The 19,752-nt window shown below is 42.3% G+C and overlaps 1 protein-coding gene and 1 long non-coding RNA gene across 2 annotated transcripts in view; both read left to right on the plus strand.

Moving 5' to 3' along the window:
- Positions 1 to 19,752, plus strand: part of LOC144583411 (uncharacterized) — a 409,702-nt gene that overhangs the window by 242,780 nt on the left and 147,170 nt on the right. The window lies entirely within an intron of this gene.
- Positions 6,912 to 16,305, plus strand: LOC140701340 (vomeronasal type-2 receptor 26-like). Its single transcript, XM_078377121.1, has 4 exons — positions 6,912 to 10,402; positions 10,772 to 10,999; positions 12,659 to 12,785; positions 13,268 to 16,305. The coding sequence occupies exons 1-4, from the start codon at positions 10,214 to 10,216 to the stop codon at positions 14,194 to 14,196; spliced, it is 1,473 nt and encodes a 490-aa protein (XP_078233247.1). The 5' UTR covers positions 6,912 to 10,213; the 3' UTR covers positions 14,197 to 16,305.

The raw sequence follows: 19,752 nt of genomic DNA on the forward strand, positions 1-19,752 counted from the left end.
TGTGGGACAGAAAGCAACGAACTGGATATGGAACAACTGATTGGTTCAAAACTGGGAAAGGAATATGACAAGGCTGTACATTGTCCCGGGGCTTATTTAATTTATATGCAGAATACATTGTGCAAAAGGCTGGACTGGAGGAATCCCAAACCGGAATTAAGATTGCCAGAAGAAATATCAACAACCTCAGATACGCAAATGATACCACTCTGATGGCAGAAAGTGAGGAGGAATTAAAGAATCTCTTAATGAGGGTGAAAGAGGAGACTGCACAAAATGGTCTGAAGCTCAACATTAAAAAATCTAAGATCATGGCTACTGGTCCCATCACCTCCTGGCAAATAGAAGGGGAAGATATAGAGGCAGTGACGGATTTTACTTTCTTGGCCTCCATGATCACTGCAGAGAGTGACAGCAGCCACGAAATTAATAGATGCCTACTTCTTAGGAGGAAGGTGCTGACAAACCTAGACAGAATCTTAAAAAGCAGAGACATCACCTTGCTGACAAAGGTCCACATACTCAAAGCTATGGTTTTTCCAGTAGCGAAATATGGAAGTGAGAGCATGACCATAAAGAAAGCTGACCGCCGAAGAATTGATGCCTTTGAATTGTGGTGCTGGAGGAGGCTCTTGAGAGTCCCCTGGACTGCGAAGAGAACAAACCTATCCATTTTGCAGGAAATCAACCCCGTGTGCTCACTGGAAGGACGGATCCTGAAGCTGAGGCTCCAATACTTTGGCCATCTCATGAGAAGAAAAGACTCCCTGGAAAAGACCCTAATGTTGGGGAAATATGAAGGCAAGAGGAGAAGGGGACGACAGAGGATGAGACGGTTGGACAGTGTCATCGAAGCAACCAACATGAATTTGACCCAACTCCGGGAGGCAGTGGAAGACTGGGGGGCCTGGCGTGCTCTGGTCAATGGGGTCACAAAGATTTGGACATGACTAAACGACTAAACAACAACAAACTGTAAATTGTGCTGTGGATTATAATTCTCTGGCCACTGTCCTTTCAGGAATTTCTGCTCATTAAATTTGCTTAGGCAGCTGTAATACCTCGTGAGGTTTGTGTCGCATGATTGGTTGTGCAACCAGTTAGGTAATTGTTGTACAACCAGTCCTGCAAGACAAAACTTACCACATAATGCAAATCACCTTTGCAATATTAGCTATGGAAATCCCTTACAAGTACTGGTCTTCGTTTTATTGAATTATGCATTTATATAATCACATGGTATAGATGAATCATTTCCTAACCTAGAACTCAAACAACTGAGTGAAAGATCTTCATGATCTCAGTATGGTTTGCTGTTTTGAATGAGGTCACCTTTCCATAGGATTTTCTAGGTCTGTTCATGTGTTTTCAAGCACAAAGTCCTCCTCCTCTATTTCTGCAGCAATTTGTGTGTGTGTCTTAAAAACAAAACTGCACAAGATTTTGCATGTGTTTTCATATGCACAGCAATTGATAAATATTAATGTGTGCATCTCACCCTAAAATACACATTTTTGCAGGCATTACCCCTAGCGTTTCCTGTTTAGCACTCTCATTTCTCCAATGTACATAATCTTGTACATAGTTTTGATTGGAGAACTGTACTACAACATTTGGAGAAGTAAAAAAATCCAAACCTTAATTGCATTGCGGCTCATACATGAGTGTGAGATCTGCCAATTTGGTTGGCTTGTGTCAAAATATCTCTTCCCCCGATACTCTGAATGCACTGGCTGGACAGCGCAATGATTTAGGTAGCCAGAGCCAGAATTTGGGAGCCAACCTTTGTAGCCTTGTGCAAGCTTCATCGTCCCAAAAGAAGGGACTGGGAAGCCACCTCTGAGTACTCTCTATCTAGAAAATCCTAGAAAGGACTGACGTAAATTGGAATTATCAGGACAGCGTGACGTTATTATTAATACTCCTGAATTCTAGGTAGAAGTTGGATTTAAGTTGCGTTTTATAGATTGTTTCAGCAATTCTTCCAGTTGCAAGAAGAAATTCACAGGCAGGTGCTGCTTTTATGACATCCTTTCCACTCTTTCCCTTTCAAACCCCAAACTCTCTCAGAACATGTTCCCCTGCAGCAACTTGAATTTCAAAGGATTTTCCATTTACCAACACAACGCTATGAACTTTCACAGCCATACAGTCATTTCAGTCATCGTCCGCACCAGCGTCCTAACCATCAGCACAGGCAGAAGTTGTGTAACTCAAAAGTCACTCTCCTTCACATCTTTCTAATAAAAACTACTTGCAAATGACTTGTTTCCTTTTAATACATGCATACATGAGGGAAGAAATTAAAGAATGTTGCTATAAGTGGCCAAACCCCAGAAGACCCAAAAGGCAATAGCTAGGAATTAGGCCTTTTCAGTGGTGGCCCTCAGTTTCTGGAATACAGTGCTGCCTCACTTAGCAATGTTAATCCGTTCGGGAAAAAACATCACTAAGGGATTTCACCGGTAAGCGAAAATAAAAAGCCAATAGAAACGCATTAAAACACGTTTAATGCGTTCCTCTGGGCTTGAAAACTGACCTTATGTGAAGATCCTCCATAGCGGCAGCCATTTTGGGTGCCTCTAAAGCGAGGCAAAACAGCATTCGCCATTTTGTTTTTCCGGCGGCCATTTTGGAACTGCCGATCAGCTGTGCGAAAATGGGGCCTTTGTGGCAATTGCTTCCCCGCGATCATCGCAAAGCAATTTTTCCCCATGGGGCCATCACTAAGCGATCGCTCTGGCGATGGCCAAAACCTCATCGCTAAGTGATTTCATCGCTCAACGGAGTGATCGCTAAGCGAGGCACCACTGTATGTTACCAACTGAGATACGTCAGGTTCCTTCCTTATGTTTGGGAAATTGGTGAAAACAGAATTAGTCCAAGCTTCCTTCAACAACTGATTCTCCCAGATGCTGTTAATGTTAACCATAGAATCATAGAATAATGGAATTGTAAGGGGCTTGTAAGGCCATAGAGTCCAATCCCCTGCTCAATGCAGCAATTCAAATCAAAGCAGATCTGACAAATGGTGGTCTAATTTTCTCTTGAATGCCTCCAGTGTTGCTTAATGTTAATGCCCCCCCCTCTTCTGCATCGCCATATTGTTGAATGCATTTTGTTATGTGGGGTTTTGTGGGGTTTTCGGTTTTAACCTGTAAACAACCCAGAGTAATGCTTGCACTAATGGGGCAGTAGATCAATCAATCAATCAGTCAGTCAGTCAGTCAAACAAACAAACAAACACGACTATAGACAAACTATAGTATAATTGACCTTACTTTGCTGATTGTCTTCTGGTAAATTCCTCCTGGAAAATTTCAGCTGGTTGACTAACGCGCAGTGAATAAAAATGGGAAATTCTGCCCCATTCTTTGGGTGACAACAGCACTGAAGCTCCTTCTCTTGTAGATGCCACCTCATTTAGCCCACCCTTGGGAAGGACATTTCTTTTGATAATTTCATGAGGTGCTTTCATCATGCTACTAAGCATGCTTAGGAAAGGAGATTTTAAAATTCCTCTAGTCCATGGGCCCAGACATTCCTAAGAGATTAAGTGTCTTTTCCCTTTACAAAGACGATCTGAGGGAGCCGTTATCTATCAATTGTGAAGAAGGCTTAGAATCAAATGGCTGGAGAAGATAGTGATCTAGAGGATAGTGTTCCACGGAGACTGTTGCTCCTAACAAAATTTCTGCCAGTAAGTTTATTGTTCAAAATCTATAGGCAGATCTATTTAAAAATGTTTTCCCCTCTTCAAAAGTAGAGAAATCAAAAAGTCTACTACTTGGTTCCTGTTTAGGATTATCTAGACCTTTCAACCAGAAGTGGCTCTTTTTTATGTTTGGATTGGTGACCGTGGCCCAGAATAATGGACAATGTTCAGCATCAAAATTCATGGTTTGCTAAGCAAAATGCACCAACTTCAATGGGCAGAAAACCTCTCCTCTCTCTCCCCCCCCCCACTCTCTCTTTAAAACACAGTTTGCATTGGAGGGAGTGTTTTCTGAGCTCTCCAATCATTCTTGCTACTCTTGATCAACCATTGGCCTGACTCAGCTGAAAGTAGTTGTCTAGGTCGAGCTTGAGCAGGATACAAAGTCAGCTTACACAAACACAGATCCAGCCTCCTTCTTCCACTTGGATCTTTATCATTTTCTTTTTGTTTAGAAATACATAGTGAACCTAATGATGCTTTGTAACATCACAAAATAAAGAGCAGATATTCTATTATACTTTAATATGGTCCTAAATTTAAACAATGTACTTGCAAACAAATATCCCACATCTGTTATTATAGAAAGAGAACCATCATGAGGTTGAGATCAAACCAGGTCTTCAGTAAAATCACTTTGGTCTCAATCCCTGTGCCCCACAAGGAAGCTTTGTGGCAGGGACAAGATACTCATTTTTGAGAGAAGAAAATGGAATACTCCTTCATTGTCTAAAATGTTTTATTATTATTATGCATCAGCTGAATTTTGGAGTTGTTAAAAATACTTCAGGTGTTTCATTTCTTTCCCCTTATCTTGCAATCTTTGGGGACAAAGCTACTTTAACAAAAGAGTTACATAACTGGGTGGAAGAGAGGCTGGAGAGATGAACATCAGCCAGAAGATGAGTTGAAAGGTTGAGAAGGAAAATACAGTGGTGCCTTGTATGACGAGTGCACCGTTGAACGATGAATCCGCATTGCGATGCGGATTTCCCCATCGCTAATGCGAGGGCACGCTCACATTACGATGGGGGAGCAGCTGTTCTGCGACTCCAAAATGGACACCGGAACACAAAAAATGGGTGCCGGTACACCCAAGATGGCCGCCGGAACAAAAAAAAAATGGCAGCTGGTACACCCAAGATGGCCGCCGGAACAAAAAAATGGCCACTGGTACACCCAAAATGGCCGCCGGGATGCTCAAAATGGCCACCAGTACACCCAAGATGGCCGCTGGAACAAGGGAAAACATTGGAGAACGGTGAGTTTTGGGCCAATTGGAATGCATTAAACTTTGTTTAATGCGTTCCAATTGGGGTTTTTGATCCGTTTTACGATGTTTTCCCATAGCAAAGGTTAATCCGGAACGGATTAACCTCGCTATGCGGGGCACCACTGTAGAAAGATATTCTCCCTTAGGTCACTGAAGAGATGAAAAGAGAGGAGAAGCTCTGGTGGCTTAAGAAGAAGGCATGCATTGAAATCACTTCTACATAAAGGCTTGCAGTCTGGAGGCACATCATATCTTCACGACTACCTAGCAAGCTCCATTAGGAAAAGAATGAATGCCCAATGAAGATGATATTTCAGGGTACTACTGTTAAACTGCTGGTAAAATGGATTCCCAGATGTTATTCAAAAGACTTACTTAACAGAAATGAACATGGCCTTGAAGCCCAAGGGACCTCATAAGGGGAATACACATTAGATTTTTCACGGCTTAAATCAGTCCCTACATTATGACTAAGCTTAGCATTAGATGGTTTTGGTGCTGCCATGTTGACATCTTATTTCTCGACTCCTGTTGCTTTAGGGTACAATGCATCCTGAGTTTGACTAAGATTTTCCATGGTTTGTGTGGAATATCTGGCTTACTTAGATGAGCAAATCACAATAGAAACTGTAACATATTTGATTCTCTGAAGTCAAGTTTAAAAGGGTTTTAAATGTCTTTGCAGTCTGATGCCTAAAAACTACCAGCACATCTTGGCCTTTGCTTTTGCTCTCCATGAGATCAACAAGAATGCTGAACTGTTACCAAATACCACACTGGCTTCCAGGATTTATGACAATGCTTTTGATTCTTGGAGAGCCTTTAGGACCACTGTGGATTTTTTGCATGTGGCAAAAGGAAAACCCCTCAATTACAACTGTGGCATGATGGAGAAAGCCCTGGCTGTCATTGGTGGTCTCACCTCCGGAACCTCCATGCAGATGGCCAACATTTTAAATGTCTACAGTATACCACAGGTACGGTTTAAGAGCTAAGTAGATGTCACCAGGGATGTGGTGGTGCTGTGGGGAAACCACAGAAGCCTCTGTGCTGGAAGGTCAGAAGACCTGCAGTCGTAAGACTGAATCTACACGATGGAGTGAGCTCCCGTCGCTTGTCCCAGCTCCTGCCAACCTAGCAGTTCGAAAGCATGGAAATGTGAGTAGATAAATAGGTACCACCATGGTGAGAAGGTAACAGCGTTCCGTGTCTAGTTGTGCTGGCCACGTGACCACGGAAGATTGTCTTTGGACAAAACGCTGGCTCTATGCCTTGGAAACGGGGATGAGCACTGCGCCCTAGAGTCGGATGTGACTGGACAAAATTGTTAAGGGGAACCTTTACCTTTACCTTAGATGCCACGAAGTAAAGAGTTCCCTTTTGAGTTTCTTCTAAAATTCATTCTGTACTATGTTTAGAATTGATTCACTAGGTTTGAGCCAGCAGTTTCAGTTGAATGTATTCACGATGGCTTTCACGGCCGGGATCTAATGGTTGTTGTGGGTTTTTTGGGCTGTGTTCTGTAGGTTGTTCTTCCTAACGTTTTATCTCACAGCCATAAATACACCACTCCCAAGCAAACCACACCAGAGCACAGAGTGCTGTCCTCTGAAGATGCTGGCCACAGAGACTGGCGAAATGTTAGGAAGAACAACCATCAGAACACGGCCAAAGAGCCTGAAAAACCCGCAACAACCATTAGCTTCAGTTGAGTTTATTATGGCGTTTAAGAGAACAGAAGAGAAATGCAAGAGGAAATTTTGCTAACTCATATTTAGTGGAATCAGGAATGAAACCATGATAAACATACTGGCTGGACAGCTGGGTGATTTAGGTATCAGATCAAAGTTTGGGAGTATGATTCTCTAGAATGCCTCTTGAGAGTTGAACTCCTCTCCTGTGTATCTTTGGGCAAGCTGCAGAGTCCCAGGGAGCTCCTAGAAGAAGGGAACCCTTCTTAGTATTCTCTGATTAGAAACACTGAAAAAGTCTGCCATAAATCAGAATTGACTTGGAGACCAATTATTGTTATTCTTTAAGCAGACCCCTTGTGGTGTAGTGGGTTGAGTGATGGAGTAGGACTCATGAGGTTTGGGTTCAAATCCTCACTCAGCCATGGAAACTCACTTGGACGTATAGAATTAATAAAATCATTTCTTAAATATCTCACATTGAAAGTCCTATAAGAGTCGCTATACGTTGGTTCCTTATAAGAACAACAAACTTTGGGGGTAAAGAATGAAACCGTGGTAAACATTGGAGGCCAGTGAAGTGGAGCTAATAGACAGTCAAACCAAATTTCACAAGACATGTTTGTAAATCCTGGTTTGCCCATGAAAAATCAGTGGTCCTGGTAAATTATTCCATTCACCTTCTTTGAAAATTCTACAGAGATCCCCGTCATCTGGAAGCATCGTGACAGCATATAACAAGAAACATCGCCTCATGATGATTTTGTATTGAAGAGATATCATCACCATCGTCTTAGAACTACAGAGTTGAAAGGGACCCTATAGATCACTGAGTCCTCCAGACCCTCTCAGGGAGGCACAGTGGCAATCAAACGCTCAACCTTTAGCTCTCCAGCCAGATTTCAAAATCACAGAGCTGTTAGATTCTTATTTTAAAATGTATTGTTCTTTTTTGTTAGATCAGCTGTGGGGCCTTTGACTCGACACTGAGTGACAAGATTCAGTTCCCTTTTTTCTACCGAATGATCCCCAGTGACGATCCCCAGTACACGGGGATTGTTCTGCTCCTTGAGCACTTTGGATGGAACTGGACTGGCCTCGTTGTTTCTGAGGACGACAGTGGAGAAACCTTCCTTCAGACCTTGAGATCAAAGCTCTTGCAGAGCCGTATTTGCATTGCTGAGATGATAGTGATCCCAATAGTCTCTGAATATTTACCTAGGGAAATACAGGAACGAAGAGTGCGACCCATTGTTTTGGCGTTCTTAGTGACTGAAGTCAACGTGATGCTTGTGCACGGAGACAGACAGTCTCTGGAGGGGTTACGAGCTATTTTAGACGTCTTTGAATTTCATGCGATGAAGCCACAAAGGAAGGTGTGGGTCACGACAGCTCAGTGGGATTACACTGCTTTAACAGCGGGGATAAAACTGGCCTCAAAGACGTTCAATGGCACCTTGTCATTTTCCCTCCATACCAACATGGTGCCAGGATTTGAGGACTTCCTTGAGAACATTGATCCATTTCACTCAAACCTATATTTCATTCATCAGTTCTGGTGCACACTATTTGCCTGCTCACTTCCACTGCATGGTCTGCAGTATCCAGGTGGAAAGAACTGCAATGGGCAAGAGAAGTTTGCAAATCTTCCTGGATCTTTGTTTGAAATGGGCATGTCTGGCCACAGTTATGGCATCTACAATGCTGTTTATTTTGTAGCACATGCCCTGGATGCCATCTATTCATTGAGAGCCAAACAGAAAGGAAAGAGCGATGAAGACCAATAGGATCCTCCGAACTTTTATCCATGGCAGGTCAAAAAGCCAAATCCAGAACAAACCCACAACAGGGCAAAGCCCAAACTGTTCGGCCCTCCAGTGTCAAAGGCAGAATAGAGTAGTCAGGTCTCACCTACTGTGTTTCCCCCAAAATAAGACAGGGTCTTATATTAATTTTTGCTCCAAAAATGCTTTAGGGTTCATTTTGAGGAGATGTTTTGTTTTTGTCATGTACAACCATTTCCATTTATTCAAATGCTGTCATCTCATCTTCTGTTTGTGCAGAAGGGTGAAGGGCGGGGTTTCACTTAACTGCGGCTTATTTTTGGAGTACGGCTTATATGATGAGCATCCTGAAAAATCATACTAGGGCTTATTTTCAGGTTAGGTTTTATTTTTGGGGAAAGAGGGACATTTCTGGAATGATGCAAGAGAGGAAGCCGGAGCTGGACATGTCTTTTTGTGAATTTGTCGAATTCCATCTTAAATGTTCTGAAACCAAGTGCTATCACTGTTCGGTGTTGACCAGTGCAAAAGGTCTATTCCCAACTCATTCCATTCTTTGGAGCCTTGTAGTGCAGCAGTTCAACTGCTGTACTGCAGCAAAAACTGTGCCCATGACCCAGAGTTCAACCACAGGTAGCCAGTTCAAGGTTGACTCAGCCTTCTATCCTTCTGAGGTCGGTCAAATGAATAACCAGGTCGCGGGGGGGGGATATGCATAACCTGTCTAATTAACTTGTATACTGTCCAGAGACTGCTTTAATTGCTGGGGGTTATATAAGCAGCACACTTTGCTCTCTTTCTTCTTTCTGCTTTATTTCTCTGCTTTTCTATCATGCCGAGAGCTGCCAATCTTTGCCCATTTCATTCATCCAGGCATGGATCAAAGACTATGGGCATCAAGAACAAATCCTGCCAATCTAATTTGATCTTGTTTTTTGATCAGGTCACCTCCCTGATAGACAGAGGGAATGCTGTAGATGTAGTATACCTTGACTTCAGCGTAGCTTTTGACAAAGTGCCCCGTGATCTCCTGATTAGCAGGGAAACTAGATGTGGTCTGGCTAGATCAAGTGTCAGGTGGATAAACAATTGGCTACAGAATTGAGAGGGTGAAGATTAATGGGTCCTTCTCTAACTGGGAGGAGGTCACAAGTGGGGTAACCCGAGGCTCAGTCCTGGGCCCGGTGGTCTTCAATACTTTTTATTAATGACTTCGATGAGAATGTGCAGGGAATGTTTGTCAGATTTGCAGATGATACCAAATAGGGCAGAACAACTAATACCCTATAAGACAGAAACAAAATTCAAAAAAACCTTGATAGGTTGGAGCACTGGGCCAAAAGCAACAGAATGAAATTCAACAAGGATAAGTGCAAAGTCCTGCACCTCAGAAAAAGAAACCAATTGCACAGTTACAAGATGGGGGATACTTGGCTCGGCAAAAGTACGAGTGAGATGGATCTTGGAATTGTTGTGGATTACAAGCTAAATATGAACCAAAAGTGAGATGTGGCTAAAAAAAATCAAATGTTATTTTAGCTACATTAATGAAGTATAGTTTCCAAATCCTATGGGGTGCTAGTCCCTCTATTAAGCACTGGTTAGGCCTGAATTTGAGTCTCTTCTGTTCTGGACACCACACTTCAAGAAGGATGCTAACAAATTGGAACAAGTTCAGAGGAGGGCGACAAGGATTATCGGGGGGGGGGGCTGAAAACGAAGCCTTGAGGAAAGGCTGTAAGAACTGGGCATGTTTAGCCTTGAGAAAAGAAGACTTAGGGGTGATAGGATAGCACTTTTCAAATACTTGAAAGGCTGTTTTACAGAGGAGGGGCAAGATCTGTTCTCAATCATCCCAGAGTGCAGGACATGCAACAATGGGCTCAAGTTAAAGGAAGACAGAGCAGTACGACAGTGGAACCAGTTACCTCAGGAGTTGGTGAGTGCTCCAACATTGAAGGCACTCAAGAAAAACTTAGACAATCACATGGCAGATATGCTTTGATTGTAATTCTGCATCAAGCAGGGGGTTGGACTTGATGGCCTTGTAGGCCCCTTCCAACATCACTTTTCTATGATTCTATGACATTTTCTGCCTGCCGTAGAAGAGAAAGGGAGCCTTTCTCACTATTTCAGAATTCATTCCCTTGTGTTTTGGCTGGAAGATTTCTCCGTCTTTCAGGAAAAAAATATTTTCTCTCACTAGCCTTCAGACAAGGAGGAGAAGGACGGGGATACATGTTGAAAACAGCATCTAGAGCGTATTTTGGGTATAGGAATAATTGAATGATGTTTTTCTTCAATACAGCTTCACTCAGTTTTGAAAACTCTCCGCTTTAACAATAACGCTGGGGAAGAAATATTCCTGGGTGAGAAAGGGGAACTGGTTTCTGGTTTTGATATCATCAATTTTTACGTATCACCCAATGATTCCTGCCACAAAGTCCAGGTTGGACAAATGGACCCCCAGGCACCTGTAGGCAAAGAGTTCATTATTAATGGAAGCACCATTGTATGGAATCAGGTGTTTAATCAGGTGGGTGTGTCTATCAATATATATTTTATTCATCTTTCATGTGTATATTTGATATGGTTTCTAGATTTTTTGATACTTAATCAGAAAATGATAGAAGCATGAGTTATGGTGGAGACAAATTTCATACCTGGAGCTCTGCACATCTGGAAGAGAACTGTTGAATCTGTTTTTGGTGCTGACTTTGTTTACCTATTTATTTGTTTAAACTTTGTTTGATTCTTTTAAAATATTTCCATACTTACTATTTATAGCTTTTAAATATTGTCTTTTAATGGTGCAAGGCTCCTTGTGTCCTATTAAAGGAGAAAGGGGAGCTCAAATATTTTAAATATAAATAATGAAAAGAATAATTAGTGGAAATTTGCTCTGGAATAATGCTGTCAGAGTTAAAGTTGGCCAAATAGTTCTTATTTTGTTTTATTATTAATTTTTTTTGCTTCTTCCTCATAAAAAAAATCTTTCTTTTCTTTTAAGTTGAAAACAAATCCTATTGTTTTCCAATTCCAGATTCAGTGTTTTGTTCAAACTATTAAAAATTAAGGTGTTTGAAGGACCATAGGTAACAGGTAGGAAGGTAATGGTAGGATCTAAAGAATGATAAAGATTAAAACAAGAATAATATGTAAATATAATCTTCCTGTATTTCAAAATCACAATAGATTCTTCAGAGACTCAAAAACCTTTTGACGCATACACTCAATCTGACAGGACAGGCTTTTTCTAATAAACTTCAACATATGTAGACTCTATTTCCCTACTGACATGAAAATAGACTTTTAGAGTTAATACTGAGAGAGAGAAAATATCTCCTGAGTACTGAGTGATGAGCATGTCCTACAAAGCTGTACGGTAAATGGCTTGTGACCTGGGTATTTGAAGGAACATCTCTCTCTCTCTCTCTCTCTCTGTCCCTCTCTCTCTGTTTAAACCTCCCCAATTACTAAGATCTCGTGGACAGACCCTCCTTCATTTCCCTCCAACCATGCAGGATGTGGAGACATGTGTTTTCAGTTGTAGCACCCCAACTGTGGATTGGCGCCAATATTAACATCATTTTGGCACCAGGTCACTTCATGCTTATTTCTTAGGGTCTTTGAGTTTGAAGGTCTTGGTTTGTACAGAGTTTGACACTATAATTTTAATGATTTCATTTTAAAATATGTAGTGGCTTTGAAGCACTTCATTTAAAATTCTGTTAGATATACTCTGTAACCCACTCGGGGGGAGGCAAGAAATGTTTCAAATTAATTAATTAATTTTCTGCTGCCTTTCCTGGAATTCAGTAACAGCTTCTAAAAATCAGAGAGCCAAATGTAACCAGGAATCTTCTTCTGCATGATGGAAGGTGGTGACAGGAGTACTAGCAGAGGGAGAGAGCTACTAGGGATTGGTCGTTGTCTGAACTGACCTGTTACTGCTCCCAGTATTACACATACTTTACTCATGACAACAACAGTAACGGCACTCCAGCCTGTCATTGTATTAGCCAACAAATTATCTCGACACTTCAAATATCAACCAATAAAACCTTAGGTTGCTATGGTACCAATAATTTGAGAAGAAAAGCAATAACGTGTAACTCCAATTTCAACAGTTTCCAAAACTTTATCATTCCCAAGGATTTACATTCAAAATGCCTTTCCTTATGATTATCATTAGATGCCACCCCAATCCACCTGTGTTGAGAGTTGCCATCCTGGACAGAACATGCTCGTCAACCCAGAGAAGCAAGTGTGTTGCTATGATTGTGCTCAGTGTCCCGCAGGGAAGTTCTCAATCCAGAGTGGTAAGTGAAGTATTTTTCTCCATAGCCAAGTAATTTAACATTCCAATGTACATTAGTTCCTATCATTTTTCACCCTGGAAAAGACCCTGATGTTGGGAAAGTGTGAAGGCAAGAGGATAAGGGGACGACAGAGCATGAGATGGTTGGACAGTGTCATCGAAGCTACCAACATGAATTTGACCCAATTCCGGGATGCAGTGGAAGACAGGAGGGCCTGCCATTCTCTGGTCCATGGGATCTCGAAGAGTAGGACACAACTTAACGACTGAACAACAACAATCATTTTTAGTGTGCACACAAAAGAGGGACTTCATACACCGACACAAAGAGTGGACTTTGGAAGCAGGGAACATTGACAATGAAGAAGCCTGTATCTGCATAATGATGAATTTCTGTAGCAAAGTAATGGCAGGATGTCAGCTTAATACACACAACAGATTTCTTTACTCCAGGACTTCTAATACTTTTCTTCTCACTTTCAGCTGCTGAGCAATGCCAGGAGTGCCCAGAAGATAAATATCCCAATGAAAATCACAACAAATGCCTTCCTAAAAAGTTGATCTACTTATCCTATGGGGAGCCCTTGGAAGCAGCTCTCGCTTTTGCATCTCTTTTCCTTTCCATGGGCACAGCTATGGTGATGTGGACATTCATTCGGCACCATGATACTCCCATTGTCAAAGCGAATAACTGGAGCATCACCTGTACTCTGCTCTCTTCTCTTCTCATCTGTTTTCTCTGCCCCCTCCTCTTCATTGGGTGGCCGGGGAAAGTAACTTGCCTTCTGAGGCAAATGGTGTTTGGCATCGTTTTCACCCTTGCTGTTGCTTGCGTCTTGGCCAAAACCATCACTGTGTTGTTGGCCTTCATGGCCACCAAGCCAGGGAATAGTGCGAGGAAGTGGCTTGGGAAGAGACTTGCTGTCTTAGTCATCGTTCCCTCTTCTTTCCTTCAAGTGGGCATCTGTGGTGTATGGTTAGCAATGGCTCATCCCTTTCTAGAGTTGGACATGCACTCCCAGATAGATGAAATCCTTGTTGAATGCAACGATGGCTCACCTCTCATGTTCTACCTTGTCCTGGGCTACATGGGCCTTTTGGCTGTCATCAGCTTCATGTTGGCTTTCTCTGCCAGGAAGTTGCCTGATACTTTCAATGAAGCCAAGTTGATCACTTTCAGCATGTTAGTTTTCTGCAGTGTCTGGATATCGTTTGTGCCCACCTACTTGAGCACCAAAGGGAAATATATGGTGGCCGTGGAGATCTTCTCCATCTTGGCTTCTGGTGCTGGATTACTAGGTTGTCTCTTCCTCCCCAAATTGTATATTATAATCCTGAGGCCTGAACTGAACACAAGAAAGCATTTGGTAAGGAGACAGGATTGTTTCCAGGTGGAAGAATGTGGACACTAGGATCAAAGCATGAGAAGGGAAAAGTATCATAATCACTAGAAACAGCTACCAAACATGTTGTGTAGTGACTGGCATGACCTATTCAGTTTTTCAGGCCACTGAGTGGCATAATCGCTCATAAATATTCTAAAAGCGTTGTAAAAGAACCCAATAGTATAGAAGAATGAAAATCATTGGAAAGTCAATGATCAACATTTCCATCTTTAATATAATAAATGCACAGTTAATTAGAAATGAAAACTTTTAAAAATCCATCCATCCTCAATGGAAACTTGCACACACACACAATCATGCACAGAAACACACCCTCAGAAACACCTCTCTCCCCGTCTCTTCAACTAGTCATGCCTGGATCACTCCTCCATTGTTGGTGTGGTGGCGGTCAAACAAGCCCACCTCTGGACCAGCAGGACCCACCGATGAAGCCTGTTTGGCCAAGCTGTCCTCCCTAGACACTGCTGCGGCCCCTCTCCCCCCTCACCAAGAGCTGTCCCAGGCAACTATTTTACATGCGAGTTGACCAGTCTCTTGAAATATTATGTACAGAGATTTTAAAAAAATCTACTAAACGTTTAGCTGAAATAGAATTGTATTACCTGACTTCTGAAAGAATCACTTCTTCATTCATTTCAGCAACTCCTACAACCACTAAGAAGGTGAACAGGAAAAACATTCATGTTTGTTTAATTACTGTATGTCTTTTTCAATGAGCTCCTCTTTCTTTTTCATGTCCTTCATCCACTGGTCCTTTCCTTAAGCATAAAAGAGACCAATTGTTGTGTGTCATTTAATTTTTCTTTTAATAACTCAATAAAAGCTTGGGTAAAGCAGAGAACAGAGAGTCAATTTAAATCCGTAAACAACTCTTTAAACATACTCCAAAATGGCAGATTCTAGGTGTAATGAATCTAAAGCCCTAAATGATCCATAAAAATACAACAAAGCAGGCAACAGAGAATCAATCCAAGCTCTTTAAAACCCCTTAATAAAAAGCTCCCAAAAAGTCTGGGTGAAGCAGGTAGCAGAGAATCTGTTCATTCCAAAAGCAGGCAACGGTATAGCAGAAGGAAACACTGTCAGGAAGACAACCACTGACACATCTGCCTTCATCACAATAATCGCCCATTTAAATAGAGATTTTTTTTTGAAAAACCAATCAATCAATGAAAGTGCAGAGATGCACACACAGTCACGCATACACAAAGAGATAGAACAGGAAAAAATAACAAAGTAAAAAAAAAGAACACTTGTCCTCTTCTTTTCAAAATTAGGACAGTTGAAGATATGGGTGCAGTCATGTGTTGTTGCATGCTAAGAAATGCACCAGTAGGGTTTTGATGGCATAAAATCTAATAATACTTTGGCTTCTATCTCCCACTGAAAAGTTCCAGATGACCAAGCATTATTAACTACCATGGATAGACAAATGCCCTCCTATTCCAGGATTTTGTCAGCAAATGGCTGTTTTCCAATAATAGTGATTTTAATAGAGTGCTGAATGTGATACTGGTGCTTGGAGACAGAGTATATCCAGAATCACAGTGTGGATTTCAAACTACTAGATCCACCACTGACATGGTATTCTCCCTCCCACAGTTGCAGGAGAAATATAGAGAAGATCTCAACCTTTTCCATTTCTTTGTTCGTTTATTATCATTGGGGAAACGTTTGTTATAGGCCAGTGGTTCCCATCCTTGGGTAACCCAGGTGTTCCTGAACTTCAGTTCCCAGAAGCCTTCAGCACTAGCTGTGCTGACTGAGGTTTCTGGGAGTTGCAGTCCAAGAACACCTGGGTTGGGAACCACACTTCTAGTTTTCAATTAAGAACCTCAGGAATTGTGGAACAACGAAGGCTGAAAAGGAGTTCCAGGTATGAAAACATCCTTCAAAACTCTGCAGGTGAATACCTATTTCATCATTTATTACTACAGGTATGAGGCTCAGGTGATACCCTGAGGCCAATCCCTTATGGACTGAGCGGTAAACTTTGATTATTCTAAAGAGAAAGTAGATGCAGATCGGTGATTAACTCCCTTTTAGCTGTAATGGGTCCTTCTGGGAACTCACAGATTTTTTCCAAAGACAAAAGTCCAGCAAGAAATCCCATGTGTCAACGATAAGAAAAAGTAAACAGGTGCCATTAATTCAAGCTGGATAAGGGACAGGAATGGACAGATGCTAAGGAGTGTGAGCAATGTTAAGAATCAATCACGCAATAACTGTGTGCATTGAATGAAGATGGTCGCCTGGTGGCAGCAAAGGACAAGAAATAACAGTACAATAGTGCTGAAAAATGACTGTGACTGCTGAAATAAACCTGTGTAACTATATCCTATTTAATGAAACAGACAGCTCACTCAGCTTCTTGCTGAGAAATGTCCCTTTGAAAGGCCGTAGCTTGGTGGCTGAGCATAGGCTTAACATGCACAATGTCCCTAATTAAATCCTCAGGATGTGGGAGGAAAGATTCTGGTCTGAAACTGGGGAAAGATGCTATGAAATGAGTCTTATCAACAGTAGAGGTCCAGATAGATCCACAGTCTGTCCCAGTATAAGGCAGCTTTGAGGTTAGTGGTTCCTACTTTGAAGATTGAAGGGAGGACAAATTGCACCTCACTGTAAGAACTGAAGCATGGAACACAAACCAAAAAACCCTCACAAACTGGCCTAGTTTGTGTGGTTTTTTTTTTTTTGGGGGGGGTAGACAGTTTGTGTGGGGACGTGGTGGCGCTGTGGGTTAAACCGCAGAAGCCTGTGCTGCAGGGTCAGAAGACCAAGCAGTTGTAAGATCGAATCCACGCAACGGAGTGAGCTCCCGTCGCTTGTCCCAACTCCTGCCAACCTAGCGGTTCAAAAGCATGCAAATGCGAGTAGGTTAATAGGTACCACCATGGTGTGAAGGTAAACAGCGTTCCGTGTCTAAATCACACTGGCCATGTGACCATGGAAAGATTGTCTTCGGACAAAAAACGCTGGCTCTATGGCTTGAAGAGCGGGATGAGCGCCGCCCCCTAGAGTCGGACACGACTGGACAAAAATTGTCAAGGGGAACCTTTACCTTTACCTTTAGACAGTTTGTGGAACTGAGCGTTAATGGAGTGAAATGAAACGCTGAATGTTATCATCATTGGTGCTTCATTTGGCTTAATGGAAACCTCCCTTTCAGGGGCCCCAGCAACTCCCATGCTGCCACCCAGCTGGACAGGACAGTAGTCAATCTGCGACCTAATCCCTGCCCCGTTGCTTCCTGAGATGCTTCAGGTACTGTGAGAATTTTTGCTGCCCATTGGGCTACATATAGGGAACCCTCAAAGAACTACATTTCCCACAATTCCTTAATTCTCACGGGGGCAGGAAGTAGGCCCCAGGCAGCCGATTGTCCTACTCAGCTGGGTAGCATGACGCTGGTGGAGGGGAAGAACCGGTGGCCCCTGGGCAAGTAAGGTAGCTTTCCTTCATGTAGAGATGGGCCCGAACTGAAGGAATGATGAATTAGTTCATTTTTTAAAAAATTCAGCATGGTTCTTGGGCTCTGATGAACCGTGAACTCCTATTGTGCCGATCTGTGCCTATTTCTAAGGGTCACGCTTCAGAATTTTGTGCCATGGGCTTTTATCCACTACTGCTAGAATTCATGTAATTGTGAATAGGATTCATGCAATCTGATTATGCAATTGTGCTATCTATTGTGTGATTCTGTGACCAGCACTGCAGGTATAAAGCTGAGTTATGCCTGCATAGCCATGCAACAGGAATTCAGCTATGACTGTAAGAAGCAATTAAAGGAATGGGAAATGATAGGACAGTCACACTTGCAAGATTGCTATCTGTCATCTTCAGAAAGATCTATGTGACGAGCAATAGCAATTATTGATACCAGTTCTAAAATATCGTCTTGCCTTACATCTTATGAAGGACCAAGTTTGTGGAACAATTTAATAATAATAATAACAGCAATAATAACAACAATAATAACATTAACAACAAAATAGCAAAACAACGACAAAAACAGGAGCTGGAAGAGGGAAGTTTGGGAGTGAAAAAAACGGCATGCAGGCGATCGTATGAACGAGCGAGCGAGTGAGCGAGTGGGAAGCAACTCATGGCGGGTAACGAGACGGTGGCCAGTGGACGGGGGTTAGAACTCAACGCGGGCTTTTGGTGGCCGGTGGAGTTCGGAAGCCTCCATCTCAGTTGTGGGAACATTGCTGGAGTGGGGACTGGCAGCCGGTAAGACCTCCGATAGAACTTACCCCCGGAAAGGTGAGCCTGGAGACCTCCGGAGCTGCGCTGGGTTTCCCTGAGGCTGCTGTGGGAATCCAGAAGCACGAAAGTGCCTGGCGAGGTGGAACGGCTGGTTTTCCAGGCTCCAGGGGTGAAAGAGAGCTGAAGAGGCAGCGGGGGAGCGACAGTTACCCGGCGTGAATTCCAATTGGCTTGCCCTGGAGATCGCCATGCTGGGTGCCTGGTCAGCAACTTCTCTTCCAGGACCTCCTCCCCCGCTTGCTCCGTTAGGGAAACTGGCTTCCTAACAGCTTCCCAAGGGAGGAAAATGGCTGCATGAACCTCCCCTGCCACCTGGACCCTGCTGCTGCTGCTGTCGATTTCTTTTGCTGACTCCTGCACCCTTATTGAAACCTTGGGGGCTTTGAGGACTTGTCCTGACTGTAAGACTCATACTCTAGCACCAATAACATTATTAAGAACATCTGGCTTAATAGCATTAAGTCCAACAACATCTAAGAGGATAATAACGCTTACAAGGATAAGATCTGATGGCAGAGGAGATAGCGATACGTTACTATAGAGTAACTTTAGTTTTGTCTTTGTAGATTCTACTTGGTGTTCAGGCTTCTTTTGAAATACATTCCATTGAAAGGTCTCTGAAGTAGGCTAAAGTATTTAATTATTTATTTATAGTATTTTATTTATAATAATTTACGTCACTTTTCTCCTTAAAAAGAACGCAAAGTGGCTTACCTCATTAAAAGACAATATTTAAATGCTAAAAAGAGTAAGTATACAAATCTTTTAGAAGGATCGTACAAATTTTACAAATGATTTTTTTTTTAAAAACCAACACCAGAAAAGCAGCAAGGTATAGTACCCTATTTAAAACACTCTCAGATAGTTAATGGCTAAGGGAAAACCATCCTGAAGAAAAAGTTCTTTGTCTGTTTCCGGACAGACACCAAAGGTATCTCTCTCTTGAATTCATAAAAAGGGACAAGGGAGACAAGGAGGAGTCTGGTGGACGTCCTAACTGACTTTCCCCAAATCAGGGTCACCTCAGTCTAGTGTCATGATTCCTAAAATCTTCTCTTCCTCTTGCAACCTCTTCTTCTTCTCACTGGAAATCGTTAAACACAGAAGTATTCATAAAGAATGTGCCACCTTGTGTCCGAATGATAATGGGAAGAGAACCTATCCCAAGTAATCCGTCAATTAATTACACCTTATGAAAACTAAAACTATAAAGTTTTTCTGCGCTTTTTGGGATTGGTTGAGAGAAAGGGATTGTCATGATCCCCATATGGCCCCTGATTGTTTCACCAA

The sequence above is a fragment of the Pogona vitticeps genome, chromosome 6, assembly GCF_051106095.1.
Source record: "Pogona vitticeps strain Pit_001003342236 chromosome 6, PviZW2.1, whole genome shotgun sequence".
In the NCBI taxonomy this organism is placed as follows: Eukaryota; Metazoa; Chordata; class Lepidosauria; order Squamata; family Agamidae; genus Pogona; species Pogona vitticeps.

Bases quoted from the DNA above. Each gene is read 5' to 3' on its own strand.
- LOC140701340 (XM_078377121.1), top strand. From the start codon at position 10,214: ATGTTTAGCCTTGAGAAAAGAAGACTTAGGGGTGATAGGATAGCACTT. The intron at 10,403-10,771 runs GTGAGTGCTCCA...TCTTCAATACAG, and splicing joins ACCAGTTACCTCAGGAGTTG to CTTCACTCAGTTTTGAAAAC. The intron at 11,000-12,658 runs GTGGGTGTGTCT...GATTATCATTAG, and splicing joins GGAATCAGGTGTTTAATCAG to ATGCCACCCCAATCCACCTG.